Genomic DNA, 21,765 nt, shown 5'->3' with positions numbered 1-21,765 from the left:
TAGGGGCGAAACTTTTGGCACATACAGTTTAGCTATAAAAGTGTTTACAGCAAACCTAAAAGCAAATACTCGATTCATGTATAAAAACCGTGGGTATACTTAACTCACGTATACAACTGCCCAGTAGCTAATTACAGAGAAAAAAAAATGTGCTTAGAAACTATAAACAGGAAACAAGGAAAACATATTCGTGTGCCCTGTATTTACTCAAGCGAGACCGAAATATGATTAAGAGATTTACAGAAAACCCAGTAATATACTCGCGTAAAATCGATATCCAGTATATATAGTTATTGTTTAAAAATACTTAGGAATCAAACATACACAGCTCATGCAAGTCAAAAATCTAACAAGTAGTCAGCATGGACAGTCACTTAGAGGGTTTTCTCAGAAACACCAAGTGCACATGATTTAAACTAGTGGCTTACGGAGAGGTCGATGGTATCAAATGATCTTAAAACTTGAGAGACAGCCGAGTACAGTGATCTACATGTTGACGCTGCAGCACACAGAGATTCCAAGTCTAGCTTAAGGAGGATTTCCTGAATCACGGCCAGTGAAAGGTTCTCAAAGCCGCAATCAGTGATTCTCGTCTTATATTTTTCCATCGTCGAAGTCATCACACGATGCGCCCATCGATCTTTTGCCAAGGCAAACTGAAATTTTGAAGCGAAATCCTCGTTTTATTGTGAGGAGTTGAAGTGAAAGTAGGGTGGGGTTTCACATTCTGGAATTTTTTTCAGCTTCTCCAAGGACTTCGAAAGTGAAGCATGCCTCACCAGTCACAGGGGATGGAGCTAGATATTTAAGCTCTTACAGATGGATTATCAAAATTATTTAAATATGAAATAAAATAAAAATTAATTAAATTATTATTATTAAATATATATATTTAAAAAATAATTAATTAAATTATTATTATTAATTATAAAAATGTTATAGTCAAGTCTTATTAGCACCACTTATTCAGGATAGGTCTGGTCAGCAAGGCCACCCACAATCAAACCTTATTAGGGTGGTTGTGTCCTCTGCTAGGGGAGGAAGACATCCTAAAAATCCACTCAGTTAAGGGCTGTTGTGGCCTAGACCGGGTGCAATCCCGAGGTGACTTTGACGGATTAAATGCCCTTGGTCCATGAAGCCACAGATCAAGCTTAAAGAATCATAGACAACTTGACAAACAAACAAAAAATTAAAAATGTTATATAAAGCCACAAGTCAAGCCTAGAGGATCACAAACAACTTGACAAGCAAACAAAAAAATTTAAAATGTTATATATCCACTGACTCCACAAATTTGCTTGGATGGCAGATTTCTTGTTGGAATCTAATAAGAAAATTTTCAAAAAATCAAAGTGTTGGAGTGTTTGAATCCTTTTTTAATAGTGAAAATGGATTTAGCAGCATCAATAACCCCTCACACACTCAAAATCTTGAATTTTGACATTTATAACCCAAATTTTCAAAAAAATCTATTGAAATCTTGCTAAAATTTCCATTATTTTCCAGGATAATTGGTGGGTTCTTTAGACTACGTTATTCTTAATTATGACTATGGAGTTTTATTCTCACTATATTATAGTGACTATGGAGTTTTATTCTCACTATATTGTAGAGATTTTTAACTTATAAATATTATGACTCATGATAACACATGCCCAAAAATACCATAAATGGTGTTCATATGTCATTCTTTTTTAATTAATCAATTTAATTGAAAAAGTAGAAATATGCTGTGTTACAATAATATGACTCATGATACTACATGCCCAAAAAAATCATGTCATTTTTTTTTGTAATTAGTCAATTTAATTGAAAAAGTAGAAATAATGAAATGAAATGATATTGTTTAGTAATCTTCGGCAAAATCACATAATCAATCTTTTGTCGACGCGTTTCGAACCAACCAGTGTGGTTCATCGTCAGGACGATGAACCACACTGGTTGGTTCGAAACGCGTCGACAAAAGATTGATTATGTGATTTTGCCGAAGATTACTAAACAATATTATGGATCACAGAAGTCTGAATTCCTTAATGAAATGATATTTTAAAATCTACAAGACTAAAAATAGTCTTTCCGTGTTTTTCATCTTTTGCAATTCAATCATTTTCTTATTCAAATTGATGATGAGTTGGCCCAACCTTCCAAGAGTCCCCTAGTTGAAAAGACAATGCAAAGGAATAGAGACTAACATATTCTCATAACTTTCCTTGATGTCGCATCACATTCCAAAATGAAATGTTTTTTTGGTTCCACTACCTAACGTGCAAAATGTACACACTCGTTCTTCCCCAAGCTTCTTTAAGTATTTTCCATCGTCGTGTTTCACACCGAAGTTGATGTGATTTGGTTCTTAATTGAGCAATAAAAACATTTACCCTCCACAGAATGCTAGCTCGAGTGCACTCTTTTTGTTGGAGATCACGCATAGAGTTTAATTCCTCAATAGGTTGTGTTACAATACTATGACTCATGATACCACATGCCAAAAAAACCATAACTTGGTATTTATATGTCATTCTTTTTTAATTAATCAATTTAATTAAAATAAATCTCAACCACTACTTTTGACAATATTCTAAAATATTATGTAGAGGTTAAATCCCTACCATCCATTTAATAATTCTTGTTAATTAAATTAAATTTCCATTTAATATTTCTTGTTAGTTAAATTAAATTTCTAAAAACTTCATTCCAAAATAAATACGTTCGCAATTTTCAATTTGATTTATTTTGGGTGATTGTAATGAATGATTTAATTTTTGTTTGTGTTTTTATATATATATAAGTTGGTTTCTACTTATATTAAAATATTTTTTTTATTTTTTTTTTACAGAAACGGGTAGTGGATATATTAGAAACTTGGCCTTAATGCCAAAGAGCGGATTACAAAAGGTGAGTCTAAAACGATAAGTGTCGAACAGCCTTGCAAGACCGTGACAATTATGTTTAGCTCACATCTCTTCTTAGCTGCAACTATGTGGTCAATTTCAGAGATTTTCCCAAGCTTGTGGGTACAAACAAACTGATTTAACAGAAGGCAATAAAACATGACAATTTTCTAAATTAAGGAATTGGTTCCCATATTTCCTGTCCGCCTCTGAGCAGAGCACCAGCCGTAAGAAGGGCTGCTTTGTTAGCTTCAGTGTCCGCCTCCTTATTATTGGCTCTCAACACATGATAGAAATTTAAATTCTGGAAAGAGTCACCAAGGTCTGAAATTCTGTGAATCAGCCTTGCTAGCCTTAGGTCCATTGGCTTAGAATGAGTCACCATAGTGTTAATAATAACCTGAGAGTCTCCAATAACATTAACCTCCCTGATGTTTAGCACTTTCAGAATCTTGAGTCCTTGAAAAAGAGCCAAAGCCTTTGCTTGAATGCTAGAAGCAATGCCCAAACCCCAAGCGAAACTATGAATCCTAAAACCAGCTGGGTTTAATATAACTCCTCCAGCATAAGATTGCCCTTAGTAGCCCCATCAAAAAATAGAGAGTGCCTCTGCTGGTTTGCAATCCATCCCTGGAGCTCTTTTGTTGTAGCCCTTATTTGCCAAGCTTTTGGGAGGGAGATACTCTTTGCCAATTTTTGGAACTGTAGGTCGAGAGAAGATCCCCAATTTTTATCTTGTTGGGTGAGATTTAAATCATCTTTGTGGTCTCTCAGGCACTCTTTTAACTGGCATTTAATTTTGACTATCACTAGCTTGACATCCTGCTCACAGTTTCTAAAAATCCTTTTGTTTCGCTCAAGCCAGATCTGCCAGCAGGTAATTTTAGGGAGAATAAACCAAGCATCTCTAAAAATTTTGTTTTTTGGAGGAGGACCAAGGTACCTTTGTAGCCATTTGACAAAAAAAATCAGCAGTGGAGGAAGGCAACACGAAGCTAGAACTCAAAGTTTCTAGCAGCACGGACCAGATCTGCAGAGTAAAGGAACATTCTAACATCAAATGTGAAACACTTTCCTAATTTACCTTGCAAAGCCTGCACCTTGAAGGGTCGTGGAAGCCACGCTTCTGCAGATTTTCGTCAGTCAGGATTTTGGAATGGCATAACAACCAATTGAAAAAATCGTTTTTTGGCAAAGGGGTAATTCCATATCCCTTTCCATGGCTATGGATTCGTGACCACATGGGGGCGCTCGCACAGCTTGGCGTATCCTTGAGCAAAGGAATAACCACCAGCCTGCAAACCCCAACCTCTAGAATCCCTGCTTCGCATCCGCGATGGAGCCAATCCATGAAGCTTGGAGAGCAGTTCCTCTCGTTCTATAGACAAATATGGGGGTGTGTCAACTTTCCAGCCAGCCCATCGTGAGTCCTGCCACGCTGAGATATCCCACAGGGAACGCATTCCAACATCGTTCATCCAACTGCGCAGTGCTTGGAGAGAGGGAGAATCTCCCAGCTACTCATTGTTCATAATTCTGTTTGTCCAAGGGTTGATCCTTTTTCCATTGCCGGGGACCCAGTAGGCATGAGTATTTATAAGCGGGCAAGCTTTTCAACAAAGCTTCTAGAAGGGCGTATTCAGGAGCGGCAAAGGATGGTCAAGACTGTGGGAGCGCTTGCCCTCAAAGTATTTTTTCCAAAGAGCTAGATGTGCCCAGCTAGGGTCAAGAGCAATAATTCTCCAAATGAGTTTAGCTCCCTGGCGATATTTTGATATCCAATATTTTTGAAATTCAAGCCTCCTTCCAAGAGCGGTTTGGAGATGGAATCCCAGCTGACTAGCGAAATCTTTTTCTCATTTTGCTTGTCCCCCTTCCAAAAAAAATTCTTAATGGTCTCCTCCATTTTTCTGAGAATCCCAGAGGGAGCAAGAAGAACAGAAAACTGAAATGAGGGAAGACTGTTAAGGACTGATTTAATAAGGACAGAATTACCAGCAATGTTGAGCCAGGAAAAGCCCCAGGCAAGCAGCTTGTTTTTGAATTTCTCCAGTTGGGGAAGCCAATCTCTGCTAAAGGCTCTTTTAAGGAATACAGGAAGGCCCAGATACTTGAAGGAAGTCCAGTTTGAGGAGGCTGTGAAACCAAAGGTTTTGGAGATGGAATTGAGCATGCTGGAAGTGGTGTTCCAGCAATAGATATGGCATTTGCCATTGTTTAAACTGCTTCCCGAAATCAAACAAAACTCGTCCAGGACTCCTTTAAATCTAGAGGCTATAAGCACAGAGGCAACTCCCAATAACAAGGTGTCATCCGCAAAGATGGCATGATTGATGTTTTTAACACCTCTTGCAATACAAAGCCCAACAATTTCCTGTTCCATCATTTTTTTGTCTAAACAGAAACTGAGGACAGAGGCTTGAAGAATGAAAAGAAGGGGTGAGAGAGGGCACCCCTGCCTGAGCCCTCTTGTGGCTTTGAAAAAATCAGCAGCTCTGTCGTTTACTAATGGATCAATCCAAGGCTCCAAAATGCAGGCCCGAATCTAATTTATAAATTTCTCCCCAAATCCAAATTTGTGTAAGACTTTCAACAGAAAGCTATGCTTGACTCTATCAAAAGCATTTGCTAAATCGAGCGTGACAACCATACCTTTTTCCTTGCGACTCAGACTTGAGTGGATTGTCTCTTGGACCATAATGAAATTGTCCACTATTTGTCTCCCTTGAATGAATCCTCCTTGGCTTTCCGGAATGACTTTGGGGAGGATGAGCTTAAATCTATTAGCAATGACTTTAGTAATCAGTTTGTAACTAATATTACATAACGAAATCAGTCGAAACCTGTTGAAGGTGTTGGCTCCTTTCTCTTTGGGGATGAGAGCAAGAAAAGCAGAGTTCGTGTTGCCTCCGATTTTCTGGCAAGCTTAGGACTTATTAACCATTTTGTATAGATCTTTTTCCACAATCGGCCAGCAAGATTGAAGGAATTTTTCAGTGAATCCATCCGACCCAGGGACTTTATCTGGGTCCATGGCGAAGAGGGAGTCCTTAACTTCATTCTTGGAGACTTTAGCTTCAAGAATGTGATTCATTTTGACAGTAATCAAGGAGGGAACCACGTCAATCATATCAGAGATTTGGTCCAGATTTATATCTTCACTATACAGATTTTTAAAATGAAGAGAGGCAGCTTTTTTGATGCTTGCGTTGTCTTTGTGAGTAATAGTTCCAACTTTGATTTCGGAAATAGAATTGGTACATTTCCTTGCCTGGGCTTGTTTATGGAAGAAGGAAGAATTCATGTCCCCTGCTTTAAGCCAAAGGCTGCGTGACTTAAGTCTCCAGTATTCTTCTTCTGCTAGACAAGCCTTGTGGTAGTTTTGCTGGAGTTGGGCTTCTTTGTCTAGAAGCTCTTTAGTTATATCAGTTGTTTCAGCTTGGAGATGATGATTTTCCAGAATGCGTTGAAGATTTTTTCTTTCATTTTCTGGATTGGGCAGAGTTTTGGCCCAACTTTTAAAGCCCTTTTCACTCTTCTGAGCTTCTCCTCCCAGAAAAAAAAGGGGGAGCCTTTGACCGGTTGCATCCAGATGCCCTTGACTAATGGCATGAAGTATGATTCCTTAGCCCAAAGCGGGCTAAATCTTAAGGGAATAGGACCTAGGTCAAGCTGAAACACCAGTTCCAACTTGATGGGTTTATGATCCAAAGTGTTGCATGGGAGGCTATGAACTCTAGCCTCTAATCCAAGCAGAAGAAAAGAGCTTTGAAGTAAGAATCTATCCAATCTGGCAGCAATGTGGCCAGGGCCAATTCTTTTATTAGACCACCTTACCAGAGATTGGCTTGATGTCCAACAGGTCCCAATCTTGCATAAGATCCTCTGCCCATTCCCTGGACGGATCTCGAACAACGTTACCTCCTCTCTTGTCTGCTGATAAGAGAGTGAGGTTAAGATCTCCTGCTATGATGGTATTCTTAAGGTTAACGAGATCTGCTTGGGTTCTTATGGAGTCCCAGCACTTCTTTTTTTCCACAGTGTTCACGGGGATGTACACATTAAAGAGACTGATAATCTCTTTTGAATCTAAGTGCTGCAATTTTAAGAGCAGCGAGTGAGTATTGAGGGTCTCAGAAATGACTGAGAATTTGCTAGCGTTCCAAAGAGTTCCCAACCCTCCGGAAGCCCCTCGGGCTGAGACTGCTTTTGCCTCACATTTGTTCCAGAGTTTCTTACTTGCCTGAAGGAAGACATAGTCTTCCAGTTTGGTCTCCTAGATGAGAAGAATGTTGAGAGTTTTTGTTCTAATTAGACTTCTGATGGCTTCTTCTTTGATTATGCTACCCATACCTCTACAGTTCCAGGAGACTATCTTCACCATTTGTATTTCTGGTTGGCTCCCTTGGAGCCTTGGGGCTGGTTTCTCGTCGTCTTTGCTTTTGATGCTAATAACTTCTTAAGGGTTGGCTGGCTGCCTTGGAGCTTGTCCTTGAAAGTTTCTTGCTCTCTTTTTTCCTGATCTGATTTACGGCCTCTTGTGGATCTCCTTATCGAAGCTTAGGATTCTCCTATTTCCCCTTCTTCCTCCGAGCAATCTGATTCATGCTCATCTTCCTCTACTTCGACAATATTTCCTTTGGAGCTCTCAGCGAATGCAAAATCTATTGCTGGAACACCACTTCCAGCTTGCTCAACTCCATTTCCAGAACCTTTGGGGGTTCCTTTAGAGGGTGGGGTTGATTTTTGATTTTCTGGTTCCTGAGCTTCCTCTATTTGCGAGCTTAGAGGAGCGAATTTATTTTCTTGATCCATTCTAGGAGGGGGATGCTGTGGAGGGGCCTGAGTACCTCTTCCGTTTGGACCAACCTGCTTTTGGATTTTCTTGGCACACTTGACCTGGTTCCAACCTTCTTCTTTCCCCTTGTCTGATTCCGCATTGGTTGGGCATCCTCTAGCGAAGTGGCCGCAGACATGACATTTTTGGCATTTGAAAGGCAGCTGCTCGTAATCCAGCTTCTGCAAATGGGTCCAGTTTCCTACTTTGATATTGATGGCTTCCGGGAGACCCACCTCTAGGTCTACTTCAACGTAGATACGGGCACAGTCATATTGATCTTTGTTATTTTCCCTATCTATGAATTTCCCAAGGGTGTTTCCGATATGTTTTAGCGAGCCCCAGTTCCAGCAATGAACTGGGAGATTAGGGAGTCTGACCCATACAGGGACAGCCGTGGGAACATCGATTGCAGGGTCAAAATTCAGCGTCCATCTATTGAGGTAAAGGCCCTGGGGGCCCATGAAATAGGGGTCGTTTTGAAAGATCAGGTCCTTGTCCTCCTTAGATGTGAATTCGAAGAGGAAAAGCCCTCGTCCTAAGAAGTAAGAGGTGACGCTGCTCTTGATCAGGGGAGCCTAGTTCCTGGTCTTAGGAGAAGGCCATAGACCGGTGAACTGGCCAACGAGAGCCTGCTCAGCCAAGGAAAGGGTGATTTGGATCGGGGTCTCTAGCGGCAGGGAGATTTCAGGGATGTCCTCCAGCCTCTTAAACTTGGTTGCTTCACTTTTTTTCTTCTGCGGCAAGCCGGCCAAGAGCCGAGAGAAGGCTTCGACAGATGAAGGCGGGCCTGCCTAGGGCGAGCTCGGGACCTCCATGAGGGCGAACCTGGCTTGCTCGACCCTCCTAGCAGAAGATGAACGCTCTAAACCGCAAGAAATCAGAAAATAGCGCAGAAGGAGGGCAGGGACCCAAAGCCATGGACCGTAGAGGAGTTGAGGAGCGGCTAGGGTTTCATGGCAGAGCTCAGAAAAACTCTTGCTAATTTTCCCTATTACTTATATTAAAATATTACATGCTTGCTAAACCTCTACTTGTTAGTGGTTTGTCACATGGAAAATTAAATTAGTGATAAAACAACAAGGAGTCTAGCCAAAATTTCATAGAGTTTGCTTCAAAATTTTGCATAAGTTTGTCTCCCCGGGAGGGAATAAAGCTCTTTTGTTCATTCCTGGATTTATTTGCAATCCAAACAACAAACTCAATTTATTAACTACTATCATGCTATACTTGAAGACTAAACCAGAATTGCTAAACACATCAGACAGAAAAGCAACTATCCAGAATAGCAACATTCAACAATTAAGTTGAGGCGGAGGTGTCCACCTCGATGGTAGTACGACATCCTATGTTGGCTTTCTCAGCGAGAGGGATGGGACTGCATGGCTTCACTTCACTTGGGCCAACATTTGAGAGAATGCAAACCTCTAGTTGCTTCAAACTTGTCATCATCTCACTTTGGTGCATATCAAGTCATATGACACTATCAATATCTTATTTTTTGCATCTTCTCGGCCAAAAGCATTTATCCAAGCAATGTCTTCATTCTCCCATGAATAATTGGTATCCTTCCCACGTAGGTTTAATTCTTACAAGTGACATGTGAGCTTTGTTATAGTGCTTTGAAGCCTTGTTGTTGAGAATGAGTAGTCCATCGAGAACTAAAACGTATATATACATACATACATACATACATATATATATATATATATATAGAGAGAGAGAGAGAGAGAGAGAGAGAGAGAGAATTATAATTTTGTATATCCAAAAGAATATTGTGAAAAAACCCCTCATGTAACCAAGAAATCTTGAAAATGGTTGTCAAATTTATTAATGGCAAAAAATGTCAAGCAACCATGTTGTGTATGATGGGAATGCCAAGGTTAGTGATCTCTTAGCTAGTGAAGTGTACTTTGGACGAGAGTTACTATGTATGATCTTAATTGGATCATTATATTATGTGTCATCCATTTCAATACTTTCAAGGTGGAAAAAATAGAGAAATCAACTTCAAGAGCAGTTTTAGTAGCGGATCGTAGTTTGGAGAATTAGGGTCAGAAAATGTTATGGGTAATTTTTAGGCCTTAAATGATGGTTTTTTGGGGTAAAACTTTGTCACTTGAACATATCACCCCCTGACGTTATTCTACACTCAAAAGCCTTTCCAATGGTGCAAATTTTTTGTCAATCGAAATTCGAACGCAAAAGTTATGTCTCCTAAAAATTGACCTATCATGGATGACCACCATAACTTGAGATAATGCCACGGAAACCCCCTTACTCATGGAAGAGGGGCTAGCCATGTGGGCCCTATGAAGAATGCCCTTGAAGGATTGAATTGCAACTCATATTCAGGATTGAATGGGTCAAATTTAACCCCTAATTTGCTATTGGGTTGTGATAAAACCAAGCCACTAGGAGGAAAAGGGGTTTTGTTCTATTCAAATGGATTTTGTTCATAATAGAGCATAGTAACTTGGAGTAAAAAGAGAGAGGACATAACAAATAGGGTTTGTGTTATGTAGTGGTCCACGAGCCATCAGACTCACGCATTTATATTTGCACCATTTCCATTTAGAGAAAGAGAGAGCAGAGCAACTTGTCTTCCATTTGGGTTTTCTCCCAAAAGGGTTTTCCAGGTCATATTCGATGTTCACTATGATTGGCGTGTGTTTGTTTTCCATCATTTTATATTTTATATATTTCATCTATTTCACGTATAAGTAGAGAAAGGTTAAGGAAACTTAACCATCATAGTATAGATTTCATATTTCAATCTTTTTTTTATCAAAGTCATTCTAACGAATTATCCAATGGAATATCCACGATAGTTTATAGATCATATCGGTGACAGAGCAGGGTTCTTTAGATATATTATGGGGAGTTGCAAGTGTTGGGTCGCTAATTTGTCACTATTATTAACACTTCTAGACATCCATTTCATCCCTTTACACCAATCCTTTATCACTCTATTTAGCATAATTTCTCGTAACATACCATATCATATCCAATCATGCTTTTCTCGTTAAGTATTGCTCATTTTCCTTTATTTTTAATAGATTAAATATTAGTATGCATGATTATGTTGATGACGGTTTTCATAGTGTTGTTCCAGGGGTTCCCACGAAATAACAATAGCTAACCTCCATGGTTGGCATATCTACATAGCTCCAAGAGGAATTCTAGAATATGAGTTGTGTTCCTAGGGATGATGACATGTATTTGTGTTTCCTAACGCATACCCAGATCAACTGCATTAGGCTCTGACTCATGATCTACAGTTCAAACAACTCAAGCTAGGAAAAATTAGATGACAAACTTCGGATGCGATTTTTGAAAAAATTAAGATGAATCTTGGAAATCCACGAAATGGTTTTTTCTCAGAACATCACCAATTAGGTGACCCATGAGAAATTTCTCCAAAACGTTCGTGGATTAGGTGTTACATGTGTTTCTTTCGAGCACATATTTCTTGTTGCATCCATTGATAGAGTATGTCCCAAACAAAGCAACCAATTATCAATTGAAACAACTCTAGCCTATCGTTAGATGGTGTCATGATATATTAATCCAATGCAATCATATATTAACTTGTTTCCTAACTAATATCTTCCAAAAACAACAAACATAATATCTTGTAAATTTGTCCATAACTTTGACAGTCCAAATTTTGAGGGAATTAGTTCCAATTCAGCCGGTGCTCTTTTCTTGTATAAATGTATGGGCAAAGAGTAGGTTGGGGGTGTTAAGTTAGGGAAAGAAGTAACAGAGATAGGAGTTGTATCAACAAACAAAGACATAGAGAGATTATTGTTGCATCATAGTTTTAACAAAGCATGCAAATTTCTATCATCTGAAGCATTAATTTGTGAGTAAGCTTTAGCAGCCTTGATTGGTGAAGGAGGGTCCCCTTCACTGATCAAGTGTTGTAGTTTCACTTGTTAATTAAATTTATTATAGGTTCTGCAATCTCATTTATTACTTAGATATATCATAGAATTTTTGTAATTCCTTGTGTTTTGATTTTTATGAACAGTTGTTGATTTTCATAAATTAATGTTTACATATGTTATCTTGAGGCGGTTGATTTGTCGAAGTTAGGGTTTTTCTATATTGACATTTCATAGTAGTTTATTTCTTGTTATTTGTAGTGTGTTTAACTATTGTTACTTGTGAAATGGTTTAATTGTTGTTACCTGCATAGTGAAGTCGTTTATTTGTTGTTACTTGCAAAATATTTAATTGTTGTTACTTGCAAAGTGGTTTAATTGATGTTGCTCACATAATTTGAATTACTGCTAAGATAGGGTTGTTTCATATGACTATTAAGAATTATTTTGTAGCTTAAATTTCCTTTCTTTACAACGAGTGCATTCCCTTGTAATTGATTGATGAGTTCCTGTGTTTTTATTGCTTTGGTTGGATTTCATCTGCAAGTGTGAGTTTTCTATCTACATGACCATCAGAACCATCAACACTAGAAAGGGATCTCTTGCCTACATATATTTTGCAAGTAGCCTTGAAATAGTCTACGACACTTGGATTGACATTTACATGTGGAGTGTTGTAGTCATCCAAAATAGACCTTTGTAGCCGCCAACATTTTTGGTGTCATTGTCGAGGAGGTGGCAAGGGCATGGAAGAATAATCTAGTATTGGATAGCTTCATTATCTTTGGTACTACTAGGGCCTGAGTTTTAAAGACGGGAGGGGAATCAACCTACGCAGTCAACCACCTATCTCCTTGTGGGGACAAAACGTGGTAGCCTCTGGTCCCACTTGTATCGTAACATTTAGGTTGCATGTGTGAAGCATATAGTACTAGAGGTATAAGAAAAATAAATCTTGTTATTTCACCTAGTGGTGTTGTAAGCACCACCCATTCCACTAACCAATTGATAGGAGCATTCAAAGTAGGAGCCTCAGGGTACCACGTGAAGAACTTCTTCTATTTTGGAAAGAAATGGCAGACGTTGATACCTTGGAATGGCCCATCAAAGATCCAGGAGGAGTGGCACAAATGCATAACATTCCCCCCATCTGTTCTACCAAATTTCCACTGTTTGGAAAATGGAGACTCAAATACATTCTTATTTGAATTTGAAGTACTTTGTAGAGGGTATGATTATTATATTAATGCTCAAAAGTTGAAAGTGTTTCATCTTACTCTAAAAGGATCAACTTTGTGATGGTTCATGAGTATTGGTAGGAACTGCATACAAACTTAGGAAGACATGAAGAATGTGTTCTTAAAGAAGTACCAAGACTGCTACAAGGCCAGTGAAGATATTTTCGCAATGAAACAAGGAGAAGATTAAAGTTCGAAGGAATATGTGGAATGATTTCATTATAAAATGAACTCTAAGAACTCTTAAATCTGATGGCAACAAGTGATGTTTTTTAGCTACCATATGATGATGTTTGTGAATCATGTATAAGGTATTCAAGAGGAAACTCCAATACTAGAAAAATTTCTAGAGAATTTTCCTCTCGATTTATGAAATACGTTACAATAACAAGAGTTACAAAATCTTAAATCAATACTTTATTTGAATTTTTTAAAATCGATATTAGTAGCTCTCTAAATTCACAATTGGATATTTTGTAGGTTAAGAAAAATCAAGAGGAATTTGAAGAAGTGTTTTTCCTTCGATGCCAAAAGCAACATCCTATAAGAGTTTTTCCTTTGGACAGTATCAAGACTTCTGGCATATGTAACATGAACCATCCCACGGATAGTCGCTCTTCATTGCCCGATGTTGTCACCTTCTGAAAAGGGAGTTCTAGTTGTTCAAAGAGGGCAAAAGAATAGAGAATTTTTGGAGCTAGCCTCCAAGCCATAGAAACACTCAAAGCTAGATTAGAATCCATCTAATGGATAGTTCTTGGAATTAGCTTTCCAACGGTATATGGAACTCCTCAAATGAACTCTAGAATCAAAAGTTAGAGCAGATTGAGAGTTACCCTTGAAAACCATTAAAAAAAGGAAAATGTTTAAGTATAATAAGATTCATGATCCCGCAAATCAGAGTTTTCTAAAGCAAAAGCAGGGGGGGTCAGAGAAAACTTACGATTAGCAATCAGAGGTCCATGGCACATAGTATATCGGCAATCCGAGGTCCGGGTCGCATCGGCGATCAGGGATCGGAGGTCCTGTAGGGCGCATCGACAAACTCATACATCGGAGGTCAGAGCCATGTCGCAAATCAACGATCGCACTTTATAACCCATGGCGTATCGGCGATCACAACAAAATGGACAAGTCGGAAATCGGCAATCAACGATATTCAACTGACCACTCTTAGGAATTTGCGGGAAGAATATGCCAATAATGTAAATCACTATGAGAGGCCGAAAACAATTTACAAAGGAAATTAGCAAAAAACCAAGGGCATGCAAGCCTTTTTCTCTCTCCTCTATAGGGCCATGTGGCGTTTGATGTCATCATGACATGGCATTACAGAGGACACGTGGCATGTTGATCTGACATTTTCAAGGGTCCTATGGGGGCATATATGGTTGACATGTGGCAACACTTAGGAAGCGACACGTGGCAAAGATGACGTCACTGATCGGCAATCGATGATTAGCAGTTGTAGTGTGTTGTGCATCAAGAAGAAATCGTCAATTGTGAACATTTGATTGAGGGGCTTCGATAAGGGGGCTAGCCAGTGGTCACAGGGAGAGCAAAGAACCAAGATCTAAGCAGGATAGGTGATCCCACATATTGACGATCGCAAGTATTAAAGGGTGCAAACAAAGACGATGCTATGAAATTGTTGAATGCGATATACCGGGTAGGCCCAATCAACGTTTGGCGATCACAAGTATCAAAGGGTGAAGACAAAGATGATGTTATTAAATTGCCAATTGCGATATCCCGAGTGTGCCCAATCGGCGTTCAACGGTTGCAAGCTATAGTGGGCACAGACTCTCCCTTGTCCTTTTTTCAAGTGGGTCAGACTGCATTGCGCATCAAAGATCGTAATGTTGGGGAGGAGGCACAAAAGGCGAGCATCATAAATCACTGATATGTGGGATTCCATGTAACAAAGAAAAAGACCCCTAGAGGGGAGTCCAAAGGCCCTAGCGCCCGACGACTAAGCGCCTGGTCATAGTCCCTGGTCACATGAAGCAAAAAGGGCTAAATAGGATCAAAATACACCGTCTCGTAAGGACTTTTAATGGGAATTCCCGATGCGATATCTCTGTGATGAGGTAATGCAAAACTTTAAAGGCGTGATGTGTCAGCAGTTGAGACATTTAAGAGGGGAGATGGAGCATTCAAAAATCGGCATGGGCTAACCCTGTAAGGTCCCTTGTGACATGAAATTGGGGTTGACACTGATAGAGTAAATGAAGACATGGAGCTCGGGAGGACTTGATGATCTAGCATGGTGCTCCTTGCCAAGGGAAGACGAAGTACCGCCTAGGTGACCTCTCCTTATGTACTATTGCGTTATATTGATAGTTGACCACTCCTAACTTTGGAGAACGGATGATTAGAGCAGTAAAGGCAGAAGAAACAGGGAGCAACTGAGTGGCACAGGAGGCCAAACTGTGGGAAAGCAACAACCTCAACAAAGGCCATGACAGGGATGGACATTAAGATATTTTGCGGAAGTTTTCCTCTGTAAATTGACTTGTTTTGTTATCATGTACTTGTCACAATTTAATGGGGCAATTAATCTGATTATAGCCTTTTTTGGCCACATAGCCATCCCACATCAAGACAGCTAGTTTATCTGACAACTGAGGCTTGGTCGAAGATAGTTTGTTGTAATCATTGTTCAATGCTCCACTCTCCAGATATATAGTGGGAAGCAACACTTCGTAGAGGTTCAAAATCCTAAAGAAAGAAATACATGTTATTTTTGAGACTGTACGACTTTATGATATGCATCTTTCAGAATATTAAGGAAATGGTGGTGATTCCTCTTTCGAGTACTACAGTATGTTACCCCTCTGTTAAGTTCCATTATGTTCATGTTTTCTCTCTGATTTGATGTAATCGTAGCTGCTAAAAATGTTTCATATGTTCTTACATATTCATTTGTATTGACTCATTAATGCATGTACCTATATGGATCCATGAATCATCGCATCCAATCCTCTTTCATCCATTATGTATACCTTTAACTCAAATAAGTGTAGAATTATGGAGGCTTCAAGCTCTATGCGATGAGTGTAGAATTCTTGACGCTTAAAGCTCTATGTGATGAGTTATTCTATCTTCTTATCTTCTCTCATTGCTCTGCCAAAGCTTATTAAACTGTAGGTCCTTGAACTACTCAACCTCCACTAGTTTATACATATATTCTACGAGTTGTGTATGTGAATAAGTACTAGAAATACATGGCTTATGCCTTTAAATAAATTAACTAACCCATGTTGTTTATTATATATATGAATATATATGTACAAAAATATATGTGGAGTCTCCAGATTCCTCATAATCATATGAGACACACAAAATCTAGACGTTCCAGGCACTGGTCTTGTAAGCAATCTGAGGTTGTCTTTGAAAGCGACAACATCTTTTGTTGTCGTTGTCGGGGAATGTATTGAAGGCTTTTTCCCTTGGGATAGACAAGTTAAGCACTTTTTGTGTAGGTGAGCAAAGACGTTCTGATTGCGTCCTCATCACCTTGGTGACTCCACAAATCTCATTATCATTTATCATCCTGACTTTTAAAAAGCCTCACACTTGCTCATATACCTCTCAACAGAGAACCCCATCTGTATATGACCTAGAGAAATTAATTTTCAGGAGAGTCTGGAAAGAGAAAACTCCTACTACCTATGCTAATGTCTCACCATTCTTTTAAGCTTCCTCATCCAACTCCCAACGCACTGCCATTCACTGCTTAGACCTTGCTCCTAAGATCCTTACGTACCATGCTCTCAGTCTAGCCACTCCAACCACTGTGGTTTTGCCCCAAGTTCCTCCAACAAATCTTAACCCCCCTCCATTAATTTAGATGGTCGTTTTGGGTTTCATATTGAATAAATATGCCCCTCTTGATTTACCTCAACCTCTAAGTGTTATGCCTTAGGACTACCTAAAGCTTTTTCCCAGGTTCAATGGGTAGGATGAAAACACTGCATAGAGACACATTAAAACCTTCTGTGCTTTTGCTAAGAATATGAATGTAGAACAACTGGACGTGGTCCTGAGACTCTTTGTACAATCCCTTGATGGAGAAGCCAGAAAATGGTTTAAATCCCTACCTAATGCCTCCATCACTATCTGGGAGGAACTCAAAAACTCTTTCACACAAAAGTGGGGTGAAAAGAGAAATCATGAGTATGTCCTCACAGAGTTCAATGCTATAAGGAAGAAGCCAGAAGAGGATATTTCAGAATTCATAAAAAGGTTCAACAAGAAGTATAATAACCTGCCTGGTGAGATAAATCCTCCTCAAGCTACTGCTCGTGTAGTATTATGGGAGCCTTTGAATCTGAATTTGGTTTTGCCCGAAGAGAAAGGAAGTCTCGCACTTTGGATAAACTCCAAGTTGATGTTCTTGAGGTAGAAACAAATTTCACTTCGGTAGGGAAGTCAAGAGGCAAGGATGAACCTACTGAGAACACAAGGGGGAAAGAAGAAACATCCTCATCTGGTCAAGCGAAAGAATCACCAGATCTGGAGTGGGAAGAAATGGATAAAATCATCAAGAGTTTATCGCATAAGGTGGTGAAACTTGAGCTGGAGAACAAGAGTCTCCTGAAACAGAAAGCTCAAAGTAACAACCGAGGTTATAACCCAAAATATAGAAGGCCACCATTACATATACTTCAAAGGGAAATAAAATATCGACTTGATCAGATCCCTCCTCCTCTATATCTAGAATATGATCCCAATGAACAACCATCAGATACACATGAGATGCAGGGAAACTTGTATTCCTCTTTCTCCGAAGAAGAACACGAAAACACGGCTCACCAGAAGACAAGTAATGACAGAGAAGCAACAGTAAATGAGGAGGACATAGGTGATTGTTGCAAACAGTTTGAGGATTTCATGCAAGCACAACTACACCAAAGGTATGATCTAAGATCTTCAAGAAAGAGGTTGAGGGAATCAGAACAATAAGAGGGAACTGCTCTGCAAGATATTCCCCCAATGCCAGATAAAGGGAAAGGTAAGTTGAATCCTAATTCATCCAAGGTAAAGTCTCCTCAAATAAGGAATGCAATAGCTTCAAGGAACACACGGAATAGAAGGCACTTATTCTGATAAAAACTACCACTGATAAGGAAAGAGAAACAGAGCTAGGAGGTGTAGAAAAGGGCCAACCTGCATTCAATCTTCAGAAGGAACTCGAAAAGGTAAAGATTCATGTTACTCTAATCGAACTTCTAAAGTAGCCCACTTATAAAGACCAATTCTCCCAGTTCATGCTTCCATCCACCTCAGTGCCGACCCATGATTTTTTAAACCATCAAGAAGAAAGACCAATGGTTTTTTTTGGGCCTCATGTTGAAGAACTTGATCTGTCCACTGCACCCTTCTACGTGATCTTGGTAATTCATGACGTCTTATTGCATAACTACATGTTAGACTCTGGAGCCTCGCATAACCTCATGCCCTTTGCCATGATGGAACCAGTCGGTGTGCAGATCACCAGGCACTACAAGGACCTATACTCCTTTTACTCTAAGAGGGTCAAATGATTGGGAATGATAAAAGATCTAGTGGTAAACCTGGCTCACATCCCTGCCAAGAGTGTAGTGCTGGACATAGTAGTGGTAGATATTCCCCCTCGATTCAACATGTTCCTATCTAGGTCTTGGGGTTCCAAGGTGGGGGGCTCTATCAAATTAGATATAACTTATGCCATTATTCCCACTTTTGGAGGCAAAGAAAGGAGGTTGTACAGAGAGTCCAGATTCATAAAAACAGTGACTCTAGCTGAAGGTTCTAATAATTCTCTAGTGTATGGAAAAGAAAGTGACCTCTCTTGCCTGTTCCTAGAAGAAGATGAGACCATCTTAGAAGAAACACCAATACACCTAACGATGCAATTAGAACACCAGTACATAGATAAAAACAAAGTGTGGAAATTATACTTTGATGGAGAAAATTCCAAAGAGGGAATGGAGTAGGAGTATTGTTGGTATCTCCTTAGGGCACCTTGATACCCCTCTCATTTAAGCTGGAGTTTGAGGCAACCAACAACATGGCAGAGTATGAAGCATTACTTCTGGGGCTACAAACAACAAGGAATATGAATATTGAATGTTTAACTATGCATGGTGACTCCAAGCTGATTGTAAAGCAGATTAGAAATTAGTGCCAGGCTAAACACCCCAGATTGAGGTCTTGCCAGAATGAAGTATTGGATTTATTTTATAACTTCTTCCTAGCTTTTAATATCCAATTTCTGCCCAGAGAAGGAAACAGAATGACTGATTCCCTTGTTGTAGCAGCAAGCAATTTCAAACCTCCTTAAAATCTGCTTCTCAGGTACGAGGTGGAGGTCAGATACACACCCTCTATACCTAATAATGTCAAGCACTGATAGGTATTCGAGGACAATGAGCAAATCAAACGATTTATAGAAGTAGTTGTGGAGTTCACTAACTCAACCATTGATAAAGGAGAGGAAAAATAGGTTGATCAAGGACCCACTTCATGGGAAGACACAGTGGTTGGACATAAAATTCTACAACTGAAAGGGAATACCATTCCTCATGGGCTAGTCCCACTGGAAATATTATTTAACAAGGATGATGTAGCCTCCAAACCAATGGCTCGAAAGATGAACGAGCAAGTAGAAGATTGTAATATCGGCTCAGAGGATGAAGTCCAGATGGTGAGACTATCAAAAGGAAACCCCTCACAATATAAACAAAGGTATTTAAATCTCTTCAAAATCTATAAGGATGTTTTTGCTTGGTCTAATGAGGACTTAAAAGCATTTGATACTAACATCATACAACATAAGACTCCTTTAAAGTGTGGAATAAAACTATGCAAGCAGAAGCTCGGGCGGATTAATCCACTCTTACTCCCCTCCATTGGAAAAGAAGTGAGGAAACTTCTAAAGGCTAAAATCATAGTGCCTTTAAGGTACTCGCAGTGGGTGACCAACTTAGTCCCAGTCCGGAAAAACAATGGAGAAATAAGGCTATGTGTAGATTATTAGAACCTTAATAGGGCATCGTTCAAAGACAACTACCCACTACCTAAGGTAGATTACATATTGCAAAAGGTGGTTGGGTCAGTCAGAATGCCCATGATGGATGGGTTCTCTGGTTACAACCAAGTGGTAGTCCACCCTGATGATCAGAAGAATACCGCTTTCACCACCCCATGGGGAACTTTCATTTATGCTCGCATGCCTTTCGGTCTTCTTAATGTAAGGGACACATTTCAGAGAGCAATGGATATAACTTTTGTAGGGGAGAAAGACAAGTTTGTAGTGGTATATTTAGATGATATCATAGCCTTCTCTAAGACTGATGAAGAACACCTCCTCCACTTGAAGCTCACCTTCGAGAAATGCAGGAGGTATGGAATATCTTTGGATCCTAGGAAATCTCAGTTTTCCCTGAGCGAGGGGAAGCAACGAGGACACATAGTAGCGCAAGGAGTGAAAATTGATCCTAAGCGAGTCGAAGCTATCAGTCACATTCCTCTACCCAGAAATAAGAAAGAGGTCCAAGCCTTTTTGGGTAGAATCAATTTCTTGAGGAGGTTCATACCCAACTATGCATAAATAGTGAAGGGTATTACAGATATGCTAAAAAAGGAAAATAAAGTCAAGTGGAGCCCTGCCCCCCGACATTCTTTTACTATACTTAAAGAAGCTTTAGTTGAAGCACTGGTACTAGTCAACCCTGACTACTCAACACCTTTCTATATCTGTTTTTTTGCTTCTCTGCATACTATTGCCACAGTTCTGCTACAAAAGAATAAAGATGGTTATGAACAACCCATCGCCTTCTTGAGCCAAGTCCCTAGGGATGTTGAGCTGAAATATAACATCTTGGAGAAATAAACCTATGCACTAGTCAAGGATTTGAAGGCATTTCAAGTGTATCTGTTACAATCAGAAATCATAGCATTTGTCCCAATGACAGTAGTCAAGGACATCCTTATGCAAGGATAAAGTGAAGGAAAAAGGGTAGGTGGGTGATAAAGATACAATAATATGAGTTAGACATAAATCCTACTAAGGTCATAAAAGGCCAGGGGTTGGCCAAGATTTTATCAAAATCTAATTGCCAAGCTTTGGGGATAAACTTGATAACAAAGGAAGGAGAACAAAATTTCAGCAGAACGGGATTAAAACATCAGTGCAAAAGATCTATCCTAAATATGAGGTGTCACCCTGGTATAATAATATCCTCCATTATCTCTTATTCATGATGTGCCCACTAGGGCTGGATAAATCTAAGTACAGAACCTTGAGACTGCAAGCTCAAAAGTATATCATATACAATGGTTACCTTTACTGGAAGGACCCAGTGGGAGTTTTGCTGTTATGTTTCGTAGAAGGCGAAACTCATAAAGTGATTGAGGAAATTCACGAAGGAGTTTGTGGGGGTCATTACAGCTGGAAGACCACATCTCATAAAATCCTCAAAGCAGGATTCTACTGGCCTACACTGTTTGGAAATGTTCATTTACAAGTCAGGTCATGTCTAAAGTGCCAAGTCTTTGCTGAGAAACAAAAACTTCTCCTCTCTCCCTGATCCCAGTGCATGTGGAAGAACCCTTTAGACAATGGGGACTAGACTTCATAGGAGAGATAAAACCACCTTCCAGTGGCCAACATAAGTGGATATTAACGGCCACAGATTATTTCACCATGTGGGTAGAGGCCATCCCAGCCAAAAACGCTACCGACTCAGTGGTTTTTAAGCTTATGGAGGAAAACATATTATCGCATTTTGGTTGCCCTATCAAAATCATAATTGACAATGCTCAAGTATTCAAATTTGCAAAATTCACCAGTTTATGTCATAAATTCAATATCATCTTCAAGCACTCCACTACCTATTATCCTCAAGGTAACAGCTTAG

The 21,765-nt window shown here is 39.5% G+C and overlaps 1 protein-coding gene across 1 annotated transcript in view; it reads right to left on the bottom strand.

The window, feature by feature from the left end:
• Positions 1-794, bottom strand: part of LOC149172499 (F-box protein At-B-like) — a 132,115-nt gene extending 131,321 nt beyond the window's left edge. Inside the window, exon 1 of the mRNA XM_089424335.1 lies at positions 429-794. Within this exon, the coding sequence (XP_089280461.1) occupies positions 429-620 (192 nt within the window). The 5' untranslated portion in view covers positions 621-794. The remainder of the gene's footprint in view (positions 1-428) is intronic.
• Positions 795-21,765: the final 20,971 nt, after the last annotated feature.

This window comes from Pinus tabuliformis, chromosome 4_2 (assembly GCF_031772625.1).
Source record: "Pinus tabuliformis cultivar Carrire ecotype Pingquan chromosome 4_2, CPIR1, whole genome shotgun sequence".
NCBI lineage: Eukaryota > Viridiplantae > Streptophyta > Pinopsida > Pinales > Pinaceae > Pinus > Pinus tabuliformis.
Note: the sequence above shows the minus strand (reverse complement) of the source record. Positions and strands in the feature narration are given on the sequence as shown.